Raw genomic sequence first — 17,846 nt, 5'->3', positions numbered from 1 at the left:
TAGGTTTCACTAGTGGCTTCTCTTAAGAGCATAAATATTACGGTGGGTGAACAAATTACTGTTGAGCAATTGACAGAATTGAGCAAGATATGAGAATATCTAGGTATGATCATGTATATAGGCATCACGTCCGAGACAAGTAGACCGACTCCTGCCTGCATCTACTACTATTACTCCACACATTGACCGCTATCCAGCATGCATCTAGAGTATTAAGTTCATAAGAATAGAGTAACGCTTTAAGTAAGATGACATGATGTAGAGGGATAAACTCATGCAATATGATATAAACCCCATCTTGTTATCCTCGATGGCAACAATACAATATGTGCCTTGCTGCCCCTACTGTCACTGGGAAAGGACACCGCGAGATTGAACCCAAAGCTAAGCACTTCTCCCATTGCAAGAAAGATCAATCTAGTAGGCCAAACCAAACTAATAATTCGAACAGACTTGCAAAGATAACCAATCATACATAAAAGAATTCAGAGAAGATTCAAATATTGTTCATAGATAAACTTGATCATAAACCCACAATTCATCGGTCTCAACAAACACACCGCAAAAGAAGATTACATCAAATAGATCTCCACGAGAGAGGGGGTGAACATTGTATTGAGATCCAAAAAGAGAGAAGAAGCCATCTAGCTAATAACTATGAACCCGAAGGTCTGAGGTAAACTACTCACACATCATCGGAGACGCTATGGTGTTGATGTAGAAGCCCTCCGTGATCGATGCCCCCTCCGGCGGAGCGCCGGAAAAGGCCCCAAGATGAGATCTCACGGGTACAGAAGGTTGCGGCAATGGAATTAGGTTTTTGGCTCCGTATCTGGTAGTTTGGGGGTACGTAGGTATATATAGGAGGAAGAAGTACGTCGGTGGAGCAACGTGGGGCCCACGAGGGTGGAGGGCGCGCCCAGGGGGGTAGGCGCGCCCCCTACCTCGTGCCCTCCTGGTTGATGTCTTGACGTAGGGTCCAAGTCCTCTGGATCACGTTCGTTCCGAAAATCACGTTCCCGAAGGTTTCATTCCGTTTGGACTCCATTTGATATTCTTTTTCTGCGAAACTCTGAAATAGGCAAAAACAACAATTCTGGGTTGGGCCTCCGGTTAATAGGTTAGTCCCAAAAATAATATAAAAGTGTATAATAAAGCCCGTTAATGTCCAAAACAGAATATAATATAGCATGGAACAATAAAAAATTATAGATACGTTGGAGACGTATCAGAGTGGTGGCGGCGGAGTCCGGGATGAGGCCGGTGAGGTAGACCGTCGGGCCGCCGTGCAGACACGACGGAGGCGGGTGACGTGGATCGATGGGCGGGCCGGCGCGCGAGCGACGGCTATGATTGGTCATCGCATGGTGCGAGGCCGCCGGGTTGAGGCGATGCAGGTGTCCCGGTCGGAGCAGGGCGGTGACGGCCGGCGCAGGGCGACGGGCGGACCGGACGCACGGACGGCGGCTGGCCCGAACGAGCCGCCTCGGCGCGCGTGGCCGCCGGGTCAGAGCAGAGGCCGGCTGGTCGCGCCGGGGTCAGAGTAGAGGCGCACGGGGTTCGACGGTGGCGGCGGGCGACGCAAACCGATCAAGATTAGATCGGAAAACCAAAAAGAAAAACGCCGATCAAAACGACCGGCGAGAGAGCGAAAAAATCCGAAGTAAGGGCTCAAGAAAAAGACTCTCTAGGTCAGCCGGCCAACACGGCCGGCGAACGAACCCTAGGTACGGGCGACGCGGCCCCTGGCGGCGGTCATGGAGGCCGACCGCCCCGGGGGCGGCGCGTGGGTGCGGAAGCGGCGTCGGCTAGGGTTTGGATCGTGATTAGGCTGATACCATGTTGGAATTGTTTGTTGTATTGCTTGTGCCTCGTGGGCATATATATAGGAGTACATGATCTACTTGGAGTACAAGGCAAGCCAGAATATTTCCTAGTCTAACCTATGTTTCCTAATACAATCACGTTACTCAACAATAATATCACAGAACAGTAAGTGATCACTAGCAACAAAACAATTAAATCAAAGGTAGCAAGCTAGAGGAAAACAAGAATGCTTGTACTACACGAAGGTTTCAGTTCAGCTCAACACAAAAAATAAGCTGAAGAGTGTGGGGGAAACAACTTTAGAGAATAATGGCTTATTTGAAACTTAGCTAGACTGGAAATTCTAGAGATAAATACAACAAATTGTACGGATGATGGCTAATAAAATGCACGGTGAACTAACAGTATCTGATGATATGCCACTAGTGACCATTTGCAATGCCATTGCTGCACTTGATTTTGCCGTCAACAATGCCATCGGTTTTCTTTTCATAGAACCTCCTGTACATTGAGTCAACTTTTGTAAGGTAGAACGTTCCTGGTGGCAACAAGCTTATGTCTTTGCTTGTTTCAAAATCTTTTGCTCCATATCGGTGCTCCATCAGCTTCAGTGTGTCAATGAACTTCTCAGGTGAAGTCTGAAAACATGTAAAGGAACATGTCAGCTTGCTCTGGCGAAATTACGCGGGATTCAGATCCTAGCAACGCAGATCTAATAGAGACATCAGTTGAATCTACTATGGACAGTGGTAAATCAATTAATGGTATGTAGCTATCTTGAAGAAAGGCTATTCTCTAGTACAATTATAGAACTAAATAAATTCCAAAATTGTTTAGAATGAGTTTAGCAAAGACCCTGATTTCCTTGATGAATAAAGCTCATATCGCCATAGTGACCGGGGCAAGTTTTCTGAGTAATCACATACAGAATTCAGTTTTGTGTGCTTTTCAGGTTCAGAGCTTGTCCATGGTATGGATTACAATACACTATGATTCCTTCTCTTTAATAAGCTATAATTTGGTATGAAACCTCAAAAAGTTAATCTCCAAAATACCTGTAACAAATTCGAAAGCCATGTATGGTAAACCATACCACATTGGTATTTTTTTTGCACAACATACCACATTGGTATGTATGAAAAATTTGTGCTTCTAATCTAGTTTGATGCATGGCTGTAAAATATATGTCAAGATCCGCTCTCTATCTACAACAGACTGGCTGAGGGTTGTCAGAATGAAAGACCATACCACATGTCTTGATTCAAGCTTTGCCGTCACATCAAGCACAGAAGCAATGTTTGCTAAATTAAAGGGATGTTGACCCTCATTTAGTTTGAATGAAAACATAGTGGATGTCAAGCCACTGCCATAAGAGAACATGACAATTCGTTGGCCGGTCTGCATAAGAAATGGAAGTTAACTACAAGGAATGAACATGAGATACAAAGGCATACAAATATAAGATAGAGGCGTAAAACCAAAACCTCACCAGACTAGCATGCTTGTTGTAGATTACAGATGCCAATGCAGCATACAGAGATGCAGTATACATGTTACCAATTTGTTTTGGAAGCAACGTTGACGGTTGAACTTTGATGTCATACAAATGCTTTGCAAGTTGTTGAGAGCCCTGAAAGTTCAGTAGAAGACTTAATGGTTACATCGGCAAAGAAACTAAGCATCGTAAGAACTATTATCCACCTAACGAGGAATAACCTTTTCCAAGTCACGACTTTGGTAGCTTTCTTCACTAGTCAGGTTTGCAAAAGGCTGAAGCTTTTCTTTGGCATCATTATCAACCGAACTGACATCAAAGAGAACAAAAACAAATAAGTGCCTTCGTCTAGGGGTCAAGACTAAGAGTGTCGAATGGGTATCGTATAACCCGACAAGGGGGGGGGGGGGGGGGGGGGGGGGGAGGTCTTTCAAGAGTTTAGAATATTATTTGGCCCACAGATTAAAAGCTTAGTTTTTAAGAAGCAAAAGGAGCATGTATTTAAAGAGAGGAATCGCATACCTGCAATTACGCATGAAATCGTTGAAGTAAAGTCGAGCAAAACTCTTCTGCACAAGCTGTGATAGTAAAAAAGTGACGAGTTTATGTCTGTATCCCCAGAGGTTAGAGAACAGAATTGGCAGAATTAACATACTGCAAAATCTTATCCATCTCCATGGCAGTGTGCAGTCGTCATACCTTATTATATGGAGAATGGAACACACAATAATCGGCGTCAGAAATCGAGAACTGTTCTCCCACTAGCTTCTCATACCTGATTTAGTGATCATAGTGTGATGTTATTGCTTGAGAAGAACAAGATGCTAGTACTGCAGTTGAGTGGGTAAATTATGGCAGTGAACTCACTTGGCGCAATACTGTCTATAGCACGAATCCAGAGCCATCAGGTAGCACGTTTGAGATAGTTTCCCATCAACAACCTATAATAATCGGGGAACAGAAGTGTGCAGAGGATATAATACTATGAAAGAGACAAAAAATGATATCCAGTTGAGAAATTTGTTTGTTTACATGCCTAGAACAAACAAACAAAAGCAAGTCATAGAATCCTTACCGGATATTCACTTGCAAGATCAGGCTTGTAGAAATCGTAAACATGAGCCATGTGAGAAGCTCTATATTTACTTTCAAAAGAAATAGGTGCATTTGGACCAATAAGCATAGCAATTGCAGCAGCTCCTCCCGTAGGCCGAGCTGGTCCCTCTGCGTAAACCTGAACATGATATGGGACAGCAAATTAGTGCTGCACAGAGAAAGGGGAGAGAAACTGAATCGACTTAGTGTAAAAATTAGATGGTGATATTGGGTGACTAACCGCGCTATCTGTGCAGACCACAAGGCCGTAGCGTCCATCCCAGCATCGACTTTCGACCCAATTCACACAATTCAACAGGGCAGCTGTCCCACCATAACATGCGTTACTTGAGTCAACTCCCTCAATGTCAGTATTACCACTTTCCTATATTTGAGATAAATATCAACAATAGCAACATTGAGTGAGATTGAAACTGAAACTAACAAACAAATAAATGAAGTGGAAACTGTGAATTCATCTAGATTCAGGTTTAGAGGGAATATATGTGGGATCCTAATTCCGCGATTTACCTCAAAATTTTGCATCAGCCACGTTTTGATGGATTTACTTTTGTCTATCACTGTTTCGCTACCAACCTCCAGGCGGCCAATTAGCTTCGGATCTATGTGGTACTTTTCCAGCAGGGATTTGACAACTGTCAAGCTGAAATAACTTTCCAACTTGAGCATTCACATACTGAATGGAGTATTGCAAAAAATATATATGTATTTCATACAATTGATTAGTAAATTCTACTCATCAAGAAGTTCAATCCCAGTAAAAGAAGGTAACGGACAAGGCAGCAATTTTTCCAATGTGACAAAATATACCTCATCGAGATGACATCTTCTACCTCGCTGCAGAAGGCCATACAATCTTGCCCAAGACCAATTGTGTACTTCCCCTTGCTGGCTCCGTCATGAACCTCCAGCGCTTCCTGCAACCAGTAGTTCAACGCATCAGCATTCAACTCTGAGTCCAACAGCACTGAACGGACACAGCAAATTATCCATGTATTAATTGCGCACAGCCGCTCCAGTCCTCTCCAAATCCACATCAGATAACCATTTGCTCGCTCTGTGAGAGACGAAATACAGTACAAGGCAGATGCAGCATCTGACAGCAGGTATAACAGAGTGAAACTAATGATTCAAATATTCCTCGAGTAAACAAATCAATTCGCCACCCGTGATCCACAAATCCGCACCGAGATGGCACCTCCGAATCATGGTTTCAGTTTCCGGAAACAATTCCATCGTGGCGATCTCAACTACTACTTGGTAAACCCGAAATCCCACACGTCTGGCTAAAACCCCGGCGGCAATTCCCCGGAAACTAACCCAAAAATACCAAATCATCCGTGATCTCGACGCGGAGATGCTCGGAGCGTCAGATCAGCCACGTTGGCAGCACCCAGCGTGACACGACGGCGACAAATCGAGCGGCGGAGGCGGGAACAGCAGCTCTGGTGGAGAACCTCACCTGCTGGACGCAGGTGGGAGGGAAATACATGTCCATGGCGAGGATCCCGACATCCTTGCACTCCATCTCGCGATCCCTCCTCCCGCTCTGTGCTTCCGCGGGCTCTCCCAGTGGCTGGCTCGCAGGAGGAGGCGTGTGTGACGTGAGAGAGTTCGTGTGACTTTGGCAGCGCCGTGGACGCGGAGCACGTCGGGGATAATATACGAGATTCCCAGATTCGTTTGTCTGCATCCCTGAACCCGGTCTTATGCGATTTGTGGGCTGCGACGGCCTGGTGGGCCAGCTGGCCTGGGCCAGAGGCACGGAAGTATTTTAAAACCTTTTCTGCAGCTTTTTTATATAAGGAAATATACCAAAGTTGAGATCCATGAGGAAATATACCAAAGTCCATATGCAACGCATCAGTTTAGTTTATTGGCAGGTTCATTGATGAATTGGATACGTTAAAACCAAGAGCCAGGACAAACCAAACGGGAGGAGGACAAACTACGATGAGACCTAAAGCTCCACCGCCTGGGGTCGCAAAGATACACACTGATGCAGCAATGGCAAGATCGCATGCGGCGGGTGCTGCTGCTGCTGTATGCAGGGACGCCCATGGCAACTTCCTGGAAAGTTCGGCACTGGTCGTGCATGGCGTTACAAACGTGGTGGCGCTCGAGGCGATAGCTATCCGAGAAGGGTTGGCGCTGGCTGAGGATCTTCATTTGCATGACTTCATTATAGCATCCGATGCAAAGCAGGTAGTCCTTGACATAAAGAATGGAGCCGATGGATAGTATGGTCCCATCCTTAGAGAGATCTCCTCTCATTGTTCCTTTGTTAATTGTAACATCACTTTCGAAGGGAGAGCAGCAAATATAGATGCCGATATAGACTAGCAAATTTTTCATACTCTCTGGATCAGGGGAGACACGTGTGGTTGCTCCACCCTCATGATCCTTTTTGTATCCCACAACACGTAGGTTTTGAGTAATAAAGCTAGTTTTCCCCCTAAAAAAAGCTTTCTATATAAGGAGGAAAGTATCGTTTTCCCCCTCAAATCCTGTCTGATGGACCGACTCCCCCCCCCCCCAAGTCTAAAACCGGACCAATCAGCCCCTGAACTCTCTAAAACCAGATCAATTCCCCCTAGGGTGGTTTTCGGCCTGATTTCGACGGTTTTGACTTTTCTTTTGTTGACTGTACTAGCTAACTAGGCAGACTTCATGTGGTTTCATCAATTGGGGACGCCACTCGACCAATCAGCCCCCAATTCAGGTGATTTCGCTCCTCATTCCCCTCGTGCCTCGACCACGCTGCCCGACCTTGCCGCCACGACCTGAACCACATTAGCGGCGCCCGCCCTTGCCGCCACGGTGTCAACCACGCCGCCGGCCTCCAGCAGCTCTACTGATCTGCCCGCTGGTGAGTCCCCATGTGCACCTCTACCTCTGTCTCTACTTCCTGCCGGCGTCCAGTGCATGATCGAGGGGATTTAGGGCTTAGTAGAAAACGCAGCTGCGATTTGAGGGGGTTTGTGGTAGCCAATTTTGCTGCCATGGCAGGCAAATCGAGCATGTGTGGGGTTGATCGTGGGCACTTGTTGTTTTTATGTGTAGTGATTTAAAGTTTTTTTGGGGAGGTAGGTGGTGCCGATGCGGCAGTAGATGAAGATGAATTATTTCATGTGTCACTGCATTATTTTGGCAAATTTCAGACAGTGGATGGATTGGTTGAATACAAGGGAGGACTGATGATAACATTTCCCATGGAAAGGAAAAACTTACAGTTTGAGATTTTGTTGTCGTATGCGCAGGACATGTATCATGTTGAAAGAGGACATTGCAGGGGGGATTATAGTTACAAGATGCACTGGCTTATTCCAGGGAAAAGTTCGAGTGATGCTTTGCTTTTTATTCATGATGATTCAACTATGGAGAAGATAGAGCATGCAACACCTATTGGGTCATGTGCAGAGATCTATGTGGAGGAAGTGTCATTTTTTGAACAAGCAGTAATGCAGTTACATTACAGAGTAGATGATGTGCCAGTGGTAGTTTTTGAAACATATTCCAAGCATAAAGGTAGCAAATTTGCATTGCTAAATGTGGATGTTGTGGAGACAGACATGGTTGATGAGATGTTTTTATCAGATGTTGCAGCTCAGACAGGAAAAGAAGTAGAGGCACAAGTTGTTGTAGGTGTGAAAAGGTCAGCTGCCGAGGAAGAAAATCTGAGGATAATAAATCTGGCTCATGACTCTGTTACTACATATCAGAGTCCACTGAAGATTAAGAAAAGTAGACCAACTAGACTTACAGCTAAAAGAAGAAGAAAAACTCTTGCGGCTCCAGTTGCAGCCACAACAGCTTCAGGTGCAGCTCCAGGAGCTCCAGGTGCATCCGAGCAGGTCCATGTGCACCTCCAACAACTCTAGGTGCAGCTCCAGGCACATCCTCATCAGCTCCAGGTCCAACTACAACAAGCCCAGCTATAACTTGTGCAGAAAGAGCAACAATTGCAAATAAAGCAAATTCTACAAAGACAAAAGCAGTAGCGGGTCCAGCACAGAGAGGAACAATGCCACAGTTTACTAAAAGACAAAAACCAGCAACAACTTCTAAACTTGAGTATGTATCTGCAGATCATGTTTAAATCGGAACAAGTACAACTCCATTATTACATGCAGATGAAAAATAAGGAGAAGAAGGTGATGGTGAGAGTGACATTGACTACCAGCCTCTTTTAGAGCACAGTTCTGTTGAAGAATCAAGGGTAGAGGAAGTTAGAAAATTAGCAAGGGAAACTAGGAGGCAGAAGAGATCAAATAAATTAGGGGATGCTGTTGGGCGTGTCATCAAAGATAATAATGTGATTGAATGATTATCTGGTGATGAGAAGTTGGATGGGATAGAAGATGATGTTATCTCATCAAATGATGAATTTCTTTTGATGAGGAAAGTGATGGTGAGGGGGGCACCCAGCTAGTGAGAAGGAAAAGTCAATGGAAGATATATGACAGTGATGACCCACATCGATAAGTAAGAGTGTCGAACCAAACGAGGAGCAGAAGGAAATGACAAGCGGTTTTCAACAAGGTATTTTCTGCAGGCACTGAAATTATCCGTAACAGATAGTTTGGTAGCAAGATAATTCGTAATGGGTAACAAGTAACAAGTGTAGCAAAAGTGCAGCAAGATGGCACAATCCTTTTCGTAGCAAAGGATAAGCCTGGACGAACTCTTATATAAAGCAAAGCGCTCCTGAGGACACATGGGAATTATTGTCAAGCTAGTTTTCATCATGCTCATATGATTCGCGTTCGTTACTTTGATAATTTGATATGTGAGTGGACAGTGCTTGGGTGATGTCCTTACTTGGACAAGCCTCCAACTTATGATTAACCCCTCTCGCAAGCATCCGCAACTACGAAAGAAGAACTAAGATAAATCTAACCATAGCATGAAACATGTGGATCCAAATCAGCCCCTTACGAAGCAATGCATAAACTAGGGTTTAAGCTTCTAGCAACCCATCATCTACTTATTAATTCCCAATGCCGTCCCCTAGGCTCAAATCCTGGTGAAGTGTCATGTAGTCGACGTTCACATAACACCACTAGAGGAAAGAGAACATACATCTCATCAAAATATCGAACGAATACCAAATTCACATGATTACTTCTAACAAGACTTCTCCCATGTCCTCAGGGACAAACGCAACTGTTGGGGAACGTAGTATTTCAAAAAAATCCTACGATCACGCAAGATCTATCTAGGAGAAGCATAGCAACGAGCGGGGAGAGTGTGTCCACGTACCCTCGTAGACCGAAAGCGGAAGCGTTTAGTAACGCGGTTGATGTATTCGAACGTCTTCGCGATCCAACGGATCAAGTACCGAACGCACGACACCTCCGCTATCTGCACACGTTCAGCTCGGTGACGTCCCTCGAACTCTTGATCCAGTTGAGGCCGAGGGAGAGTTTCGTCAGCTCGACGGAGTGGTGACGGTGATGATGAAGTTACCGACGCAGGGCTTCGCCTAAGCACTATGACAATATGACTGAGGTGGAAAACTGTGGAGGGGGGCACCGCACACGGCTAAAGATCAACTTGTGTGTCTATGGGGTGCCCCCCTCCCCCGTATATAAAGGAGGGGAGGGGGAGGAGGGCCGGCCACAAGGGGCGCGCCCAAGGGGGGGATTCCTACTCCTAGTAGGAGTAGGTTTCCCCCTTTCCTAGTCCAAGTAGGAGAAGAAGGAAGAGAGGGAGAGGAGAAGGAAAGGGGGGTGGCGCCCCCTTCCCAAGTCCAATTCGGCATCCTCCCTTGTGGGGGTGCACCAGCCCCTTGTGGGCTGGTGTCCTTCCCTCTTATGGCCCATAAGGCCCACAACTTCTCCCGGGGGGCTCCGGTAAACTCCCAGTACTCTGGAAAAATGCCCGAACCAATCGGAACCATTCCGATGTCCAAATGCAACCTTCCAATGTATGAATCTTTACCTCTCAACCATTTCGAAACTCTTCGTCATGTCCGTGAACTCATCCGGGACTCCGAACAAACTTCGGTTCATCAAATCACATAACTCATAATACAAATCATCATCGAACATTAAGCGTGCGGACCCTACGGGTTCGAGAACTATGTAGACATGACCGAGACACATCTCCGGTCAATAACCAATAGCGGAACCTGGATGCTCATATTGGCTCCTACATATTCTACGAAGATCTTTATCGGTCAAACCGCATAATAACATACGGTGTTCCCTTTGTCATCGGTATGTTACTTGCCCGAGGTTCGATCGTCGGTATCATCATACCTAGTTCAATCTCGTTACCGACAAGTCTCTTTACTCGTTCCGTAATGCATCATCCCGTAACTAACTCATTTGTCACATTGCTTGCAAGGCTTATAGTGATGTGCATTACTGAGAGAGCCCAGAGATACCTCTCTGATACACGGAGTGACAAATCCTAATCTCGATCTATGCCAACCTGATACGTCTCCAACGTATCTATAATTTTTGATTGCTCCATGCTATATTATCTTCTGTTTTGGACATTATTGGGCTTTATTATTCACTTTTATATTATTTTTGGGACTAACCTATTAACCGGAGGCCCAACCCAGAATTGCTGTTTTTTTGCCTATTTCAGAGTTTTGCAGAAAAAGAATATCAAACGGAGTCCAAACGGAACGAAACCTTCGGGAACGTGATTTTCAGAACAAACATGATCCAGGAGACTTGGACCCTAAGTCAAGGAAGCTTCCAGGAAGCCACGAGGTAGGGGGCGCGCCTACCCCCCAGGCGCGCGCTCCACCCTCGTGGGCCCCAAGTTGTTCCACCGACGTACTCCTTCCTCCTATATATACCTACGTACCCCCAAACGATCAGATACAGAGCCAAAAACCTAATTCCACCGCCGCAACCTTCTGTACCCACGAGATCCCATCTTGGGGCCTGTTCCGGAGCTCCGCCGGAGGGGGCATCGATCACGGAGAGCTTCTACATCAACACCATAGCCTCTCCGATGATGTGTGAGTAGTTTACCTCAGACCTTCGGGTCCATAGTTATTAGCTAGATGGCTTTTTCTCTCTTTTTGGATCTCAATACAATGTTCTCCCCCTCTCTCATGAAGATCTTGAAGGAAATATGCCCTAGAGGCAATAATAAAGTATTATATATTTCCTTATATCATGATAAATGTTTATTATTCATGCTAGAATTGTATTAACCGGAAACATAATACATGTGTGAATACATAGACAAACAGAGTGTCACTAGTATGCCTCTACTTGACTAGCTCGTTAATCAAAGATGGTTATGTTTCCTAGCCATAGACATGAGTTGTCATTTGATTAACGGGATCACCTCATTAGGAGAATGACGTGATTGACATGACCCATTACGTTAGCTTAGCACCCGATCGTTTAGTATGTTGCTATTGCTTTCTTCATGACTTATACATGTTCCTATGACTATGAGATTATGCAACTCCCGTTTACCGGAGGAACACTTTGTGTGCTACCAAACGTCACAACGTAACTGGGTGATTATAAAGGTGCTCTACAGGTGTCTCCAAAGGTACTTGTTGGGTTGGCGTATTTCGAGATTAGGATTTGTCACTCCGATTGTCGGAGAGGTATCTCTGGGCCCACTCGGTAATGCACATCACTATAAGCCTTGCAAGCATTGTGACTAATAAGTTAGTTGCGGGATGATGTATTACGGAACGAGTAAAGAGACTTGCCGGTAACGAGATTGAACTAGGTATCGAGATACCGACGATCGAATCTCGAGCAAGTAACATACCGATGACAAAGGGAACAACGTATGTTGTTATGCGGTCTGACCGATAAAGATCTTCGTAGAATATGTGGGAGCCAATATGGGCATCCAGGTCCCGCTATTGGTTATTGACCGGAGAGGTGTCTCGGTCATGTCTACATAGTTCTCGAACCCAATGGGTCCGCACGCTTAAAGTTACGATGACAGTTTTATTATGAGTTTATGTATGTTGATGTACCGAAGGCGTTCGGAGTCCCGGATGAGATCCGGGACATGACGAGGAGTCTCGAAATGGTTGAGACGTAAAGATCGATATATTGGACGACTATATTCGGACTTCGGAAATGTTCAGAGTGATTCGGGTATTTTTCGGAGTACCGGAGAGTTACGGGAATATGTATTGGGCCTTATTGGGCCATACGGGAAAGAAGGAAAAGGGCCTCAAGGGTGGCCGCACCCCTCCCTTGGTCTGGTCCGAATTGGACTAGGGAAGGGGGGCGCCCCCTTCCTTCCTTCTCTTTTTCCCTTCCTCTTTTCCTATTCCATATGGGAGGTGGAATCCTACTAGGACTAGGGAGTCCTAGTAGGACTCCACACTTGGTGCGCCCCCTCCTAGGGCCGGCCTCCTCCTCCCTTGCTCCTTTATATACGGGGGCAGAGGGGACCCCATGGACACACTTATATACGATATTTTAGCCGTGTGCGGTGCCCCCCCACCAGATTACACCTCGATAAACCGTCGCGGAGCTTAGGCGAAGCCCTGCGTCAGTGGAACATCATCATCGTCACCACGCCGTCGTGCTGACGAAACTCTCCCTCAACACTCGGCTGGATCGGAGTTCGAGGGACGTCATCGAGCTGAACGTGTGTAGAACTTCGGAGGTGCCGTGCGTTCGGTACTTGATCGGTCGGATCGTGAAGACGTACGACTACATCAACCGCGTTGTGATAACGCTTCCGCTGTCGGTCTACGAGGGTACGTGGACAACACTCTCCCCTCTCGTTTCTATGCATCACCATGATCTTGCGTGTGCGTAGGAATTTTTTTGAAATTACTACGTTACCCAATCCTTTGCGGGCATCCTGTAACTCCTTGATCTGCTTCTTAATTTCCTCCAAATCCTTTGCGGGCATCCTGTATGGTCTCTTAGATATTGGCCCTGTGCCTGGCAAAAGTTCAATCAAGAACTCAATGTCTCTATCTGGTGGCATGCCTGGCAACTCTTCTGGAAATACATCCGGATAATCCTTCACCACTGGTACTTCCTCCTGTACAACTCCTGATAAGGAATTTACTTGAGTCCTCTTCGGCATATGTCGGGATACATACTTGATCCTTTTCCCTTCCGGGGTGGTAAGCAAAATTGTCTTGCTGGCACAATCGATGTTTCCTCCATACAACGATAGCCAATCCATTCCCAAAATCACATCCAAACCTTGCGATTCCAAAACAATGAGGTCTGAGGGGAAAACATGCCTACCAATGGCCAATGGTATCTGAAAACATCCTTGGGTGGCCATATACTCTGCTCCTGGCGAGGTTACTAACATAGGGGTTCTGAGAACTTTGGTGGACATCTTAAACTTATTCACGAATCCCCTTGATATGTATGAATGCGATGCACCAGTATTGAAAAGAACGGTTGCAGTAAATGACTTAACCAAAAACTTACCTATTACTGCATCAGGCTGAGCTTCAACCTCCTCCACGCTCACGTGGTTCACATGTCCTTTGTTGAACGGGTTCGGCTTCTTCCCAGAGCTTCCATTGCCATTTCCATTTTGGGCTTCAGGACATTCATTGGCATAATGTCCATTCTTCTGACACTTAAAACAAGTGACTTGGCTCAGGTCCCTCTTGGCTGGGGTAGATGGGTTGGTGCGGTTCTGTCAGTTGCTTCCTCCATTCCCATTACCATTCTTAGAGCCATTATGGTTGTGCGAACTACCTCCTCCATGGGTATGCTGAAACTGTCCTCCCGGCTTCGGGGTAAATCGAGGCTTCTGCTGAGCTCCTGAGTTATACTTCCCTTGTCCATACTTCCTCTTACGGTTTTCAATCTGCTGTTGCTTCCCTTCAATCATGAGAGCTCTATCTACCAGCTCCTGGTAGTTGTTGAAGGTTGCTACCATCAACTGCATACTTAGCTCATCATTCAGTCCTTCCAAAAACTTCTCCTGCTTGGCTGCATCTGTAGCAACGTCATCTGGTGCATAACGTGCTAACTTACTGAATTCCTCCACATACTGGCCTACGGTGCGTCCTCCTTGGCGTAGGTTGCGAAACTCACGCTTCTTCATAGCCATAGCTCCTGCTGAAACATGTGATGTACGGAAAGCTTGCTGAAACTGGTCCCATGTGACAGTGTCAATAGGGTGTGTGGCTGTATAATTCTCCCACCATGATGCTGCGGGTCCATCAAGCTGATGTGCGGCAAAACACACTCTTTTCGCATCTGTGCATCCTGCAGTGGTCAATTCCCTTCCAACTTTGCGGAGCCAATCATCTGCAACAATCGGCTCGGTGCTACTGGAAAACACCGGCGGGTTTAGCCTTAAGAAACGGGCTAAGTGATCAACAGGTGGTGGTAGCGGTGGGTTGTTGTTGTTGTTGTTGCCTTGGTTCTGCACTAACACTTGCATCAGGGCATTCTGTTGCTGAATCAACTGGGTGATCTCTGGCGGGAAAACAAATCCGGTGTCGCGTCTCAGAGGCATCTGATAGGTTTAGAAAAGATGAGAGTTAAGAATAGAATGAGGTCTAGAGAGAAAACACTACCCATATTCTCATGAGACAAATTCAATCAATATCACTCAATCAATTCAAACAAGGCAAAACAATCGATCTAACTAGCGTTTACAAAGTGCTTGAACTATTCTATTAAATGGGGGAAAACTACTACTGATATGGTGGTCTGCTAGAAATTCTGATCCGTTGAAGACTCCATGATGTCTGCTCCAGCTTCGTCAACCCAGTCATCTTCACTTGGTTCCGAGTCAGTGTCGTCGATGATGATGTAGTTATCCGGACAAGTGCATTCGTCGACTTCTGCTTTTGGCACTGGATTTCCCATGAATACTCCAATCTTCTTCTCCAGGTCGTCATTCTTCCCTACTAGTGCGTTGATTTCCTCCAAATAATCTTCGCGTGTAGCCTTGAGTTCTTCTTGGAGTTCCTTGATCTTCGTTAATGCCTTCTTCAGTTCTTCCTTGTCCGTGCACATCTGGTTCTCCTGGCGACGAATATGTTGGTTCTGCTCCTGGATGAAAACTGCAATTGATCCATCCTTCTTGGTCTTGATCATCTCCCATTGCGCGTCTCGGCGTCCACAAATTTGGTAAATTGTATCCTTAAGCTCCTGGTGGTAGACTTCTCCAATGCGTCCCATGGCGATGTGTGCGGCCATGCTCTTTCCTAAACTCCAAGTTGGTGCTTCGAAAACCAATCTTATGGCACTAAACATCCTTCCTGGAATGATAACTTGAATCTTCCAGCTCTCCTCTTCGGGTAATGTGGCGTTGTAGGTTCCGGTGATGCTTGGTATTCCTATGTTTAGGTACTTGGTGACTTCCTTCAAGTGTCGACCAAACGGCGTGTCTTCATCTGGTTGCATGAACTTGCTCCTTGCATTCGCCATTCCTAAAAGAGTAGAAAGTGGAGAGGGGTCAGAAATGAGAAGAGAGAAACTTTCTAGGGCTTAAGCTTAGTGGTCGTGTCGTACAGTCAGCGTGTGCTCTGATACCAACTTTGTAGCGACCAGACCTCAAATGGTCTGTGCTGCTGTGCACCAGTGTCATCCCTGGATCAGTAATGCTGACACGCATAGTACAAATGGAGGATTTATAACATAGTAGCAATCACACACTTATTACATCGAATATCTCCAAAGAGATTAAGTATGATAAACATGGCTTAAGGCCATCTAATAACGATAACAGCGGAAGACTTGGAAGATAAGTGAGTCCATCAACTCCAGCGGCATCACTGAGTATAAGACCACGACCTAAGGCACCTTACTCATCGTCTGAAAAGTCTGCAACATGAAACGTTGCAGCCCGAAAACGGGTCAGCACATAGGATATGCTGGCAATGTAACACATAGAGAGTAATGAACAATGACAATGCTATACTACATGCATATATGGCTGGTGGAAAGCTCTATGGTTACAGTTTTGCGAAAAGCCAATTTTATCCTACTTCAAAGGAATAAATTTTATTTAACTATCATGGTGGTTGTGAAACATTGAGATGGTTGACAGCATCTCAATCCCAATTAAATGTCATCAAAGCCCAACAAAATTAATTAGAAGTAACATAATGATGAGATTCACATGACAATCCAAGTACTAGATACTCAAGTTGTCCATAACCGGGGACACGGCTAACCATGATTAGTTTGTACTCTCTCCAGAGGTTTGTGCACTTTTCCCCACAAGACTCGATCGCCTCCGCTTGATTCTCGCACTACATGATGTTTGAGAAACGGATGACCGAGACACAGTCTTTCAGAAGTGTTTGCACCTTACGTATGGGTAGACAGTTACACCTACTTTCCCCTACATCTGCTAGTCTACCACTGTAAGAGTTCACACAACTTAGTCAACTATGCTAGAGCCCATAATAGCTTGCGGCTGCACACGGAAGTTTCTAGCATGAATAATCTTATGATCCCTTTGAACCTGGGTGGCGGTCCAAAAGAAAAACAGGCAATCCTGGAATACCCAGGTACCTCAATCCACCCAGATGTGAGTTTTAGTTGCCACCTTAAGTAAACCATTAATTAACAATCTCACATCTGTCATGAAAATCTCTCAAACCCAATCCACGTCTACGAGCATAGCATGGCAATAATAATAGCAAACGTAGAAGTAACTCCCAAGGGTTTGATAATAAACAGGGCAATAGGTACTACCACATCTACTTCCCAAAACCCACAATTTAATTAGATCCTAATCATGCAAGTGTTTGAGGAAAACAGATCTAATGCAATAAAAACTGGGTACGGAAGGAATATGATCAAAGTGTTACTTGCCTTGCTGATGATCCGCAAAACCTAGCGATTCGAAGTAACAAGCGGCACACTCCGGGTACTCTATCGCAAACAAACAAGCATACAATCAGTACTCATCTAATGCACAGGTAAAACTCGAATGAAAGATCCAACCAGAAAGTTCAACTTAAGAACTCCGGTTTGCAAAAAGAATCAACTCGAAAGAAGCAACGAAAGTCAAACGGCGAAAGAAAATAGCTTCATTTACTAATCTGGATCTAGGTCAAATATTACTGGAGCAAAAACTTGTTTGAGTAGGTTAAACGGAAAGAGAATTTCGAGACGAAACTCTAGGCGCTTGAATCGCCTGATTCCGATAAACGAGCGAGAAGTTAAACAGAAACGAAGATTCGATCAGAAATCGAATCTGAGAAAAATAGCGAAAAATCTGATGAAAAAGAAAAAGGATGAACGGTTAAAGAACGGACGTTCGTTAACAGAGAAAAACCGACAAACGCTCGCAAAATAATAAAACCGAAAAAAAACCGATCTAGGTTTTTTTTTAAACGAAGGTTTTTTTTAACAAAAACCGGCAACGACGAACGGGTAGCGAGGCAGTACCTCGTCGGGGCGGCTCCGGCGAGGGCTCCTGGCGGGGCTCCGGGCGAGGGGCGGCGAGGGCG

At 45.5% G+C, this 17,846-nt stretch overlaps 1 protein-coding gene across 1 annotated transcript; it reads right to left on the bottom strand.

Annotated features, from left to right (window-relative positions):
* Positions 1-2,038: 2,038 nt before the first annotated feature.
* On the bottom strand, positions 2,039-6,111 carry LOC123165539 (hydroxymethylglutaryl-CoA synthase). Its single transcript, XM_044583205.1, has 12 exons — positions 5,901-6,111; positions 5,249-5,355; positions 4,949-5,081; positions 4,659-4,802; positions 4,398-4,556; positions 4,190-4,263; positions 4,022-4,097; positions 3,845-3,900; positions 3,544-3,631; positions 3,317-3,457; positions 3,076-3,225; positions 2,039-2,465 (listed from the first exon to the last, which is right to left on the bottom strand). The coding sequence occupies exons 1-12, from the start codon at positions 5,964-5,966 to the stop codon at positions 2,250-2,252; spliced, it is 1,410 nt and encodes a 469-aa protein (XP_044439140.1). The 5' UTR covers positions 5,967-6,111; the 3' UTR covers positions 2,039-2,249.
* Positions 6,112-17,846: the final 11,735 nt, after the last annotated feature.

The sequence above is a fragment of the Triticum aestivum genome, chromosome 7D, assembly GCF_018294505.1.
Source record: "Triticum aestivum cultivar Chinese Spring chromosome 7D, IWGSC CS RefSeq v2.1, whole genome shotgun sequence".
Classification (NCBI taxonomy): Eukaryota; Viridiplantae; Streptophyta; class Magnoliopsida; order Poales; family Poaceae; genus Triticum; species Triticum aestivum.
This window is presented reverse-complemented; position numbering and strand designations above follow the sequence as displayed.

Coding starts and splice junctions, on each gene's coding strand:
- LOC123165539 (XM_044583205.1), bottom strand. CDS start 5,966: ATGGAGTGCAAGGATGTCGGGATCCTCGCCATGGACATGTATTTCCCT. Junction 4,557..4,658: donor TGGTCTGCACAGATAGCGCG/GTTAGTCACCCA, acceptor TATCATGTTCAG/GTTTACGCAGAGGGACCAGC. Junction 4,264..4,397: donor ATCTTGCAAGTGAATATCCG/GTAAGGATTCTA, acceptor CGATTATTATAG/GTTGTTGATGGGAAACTATC.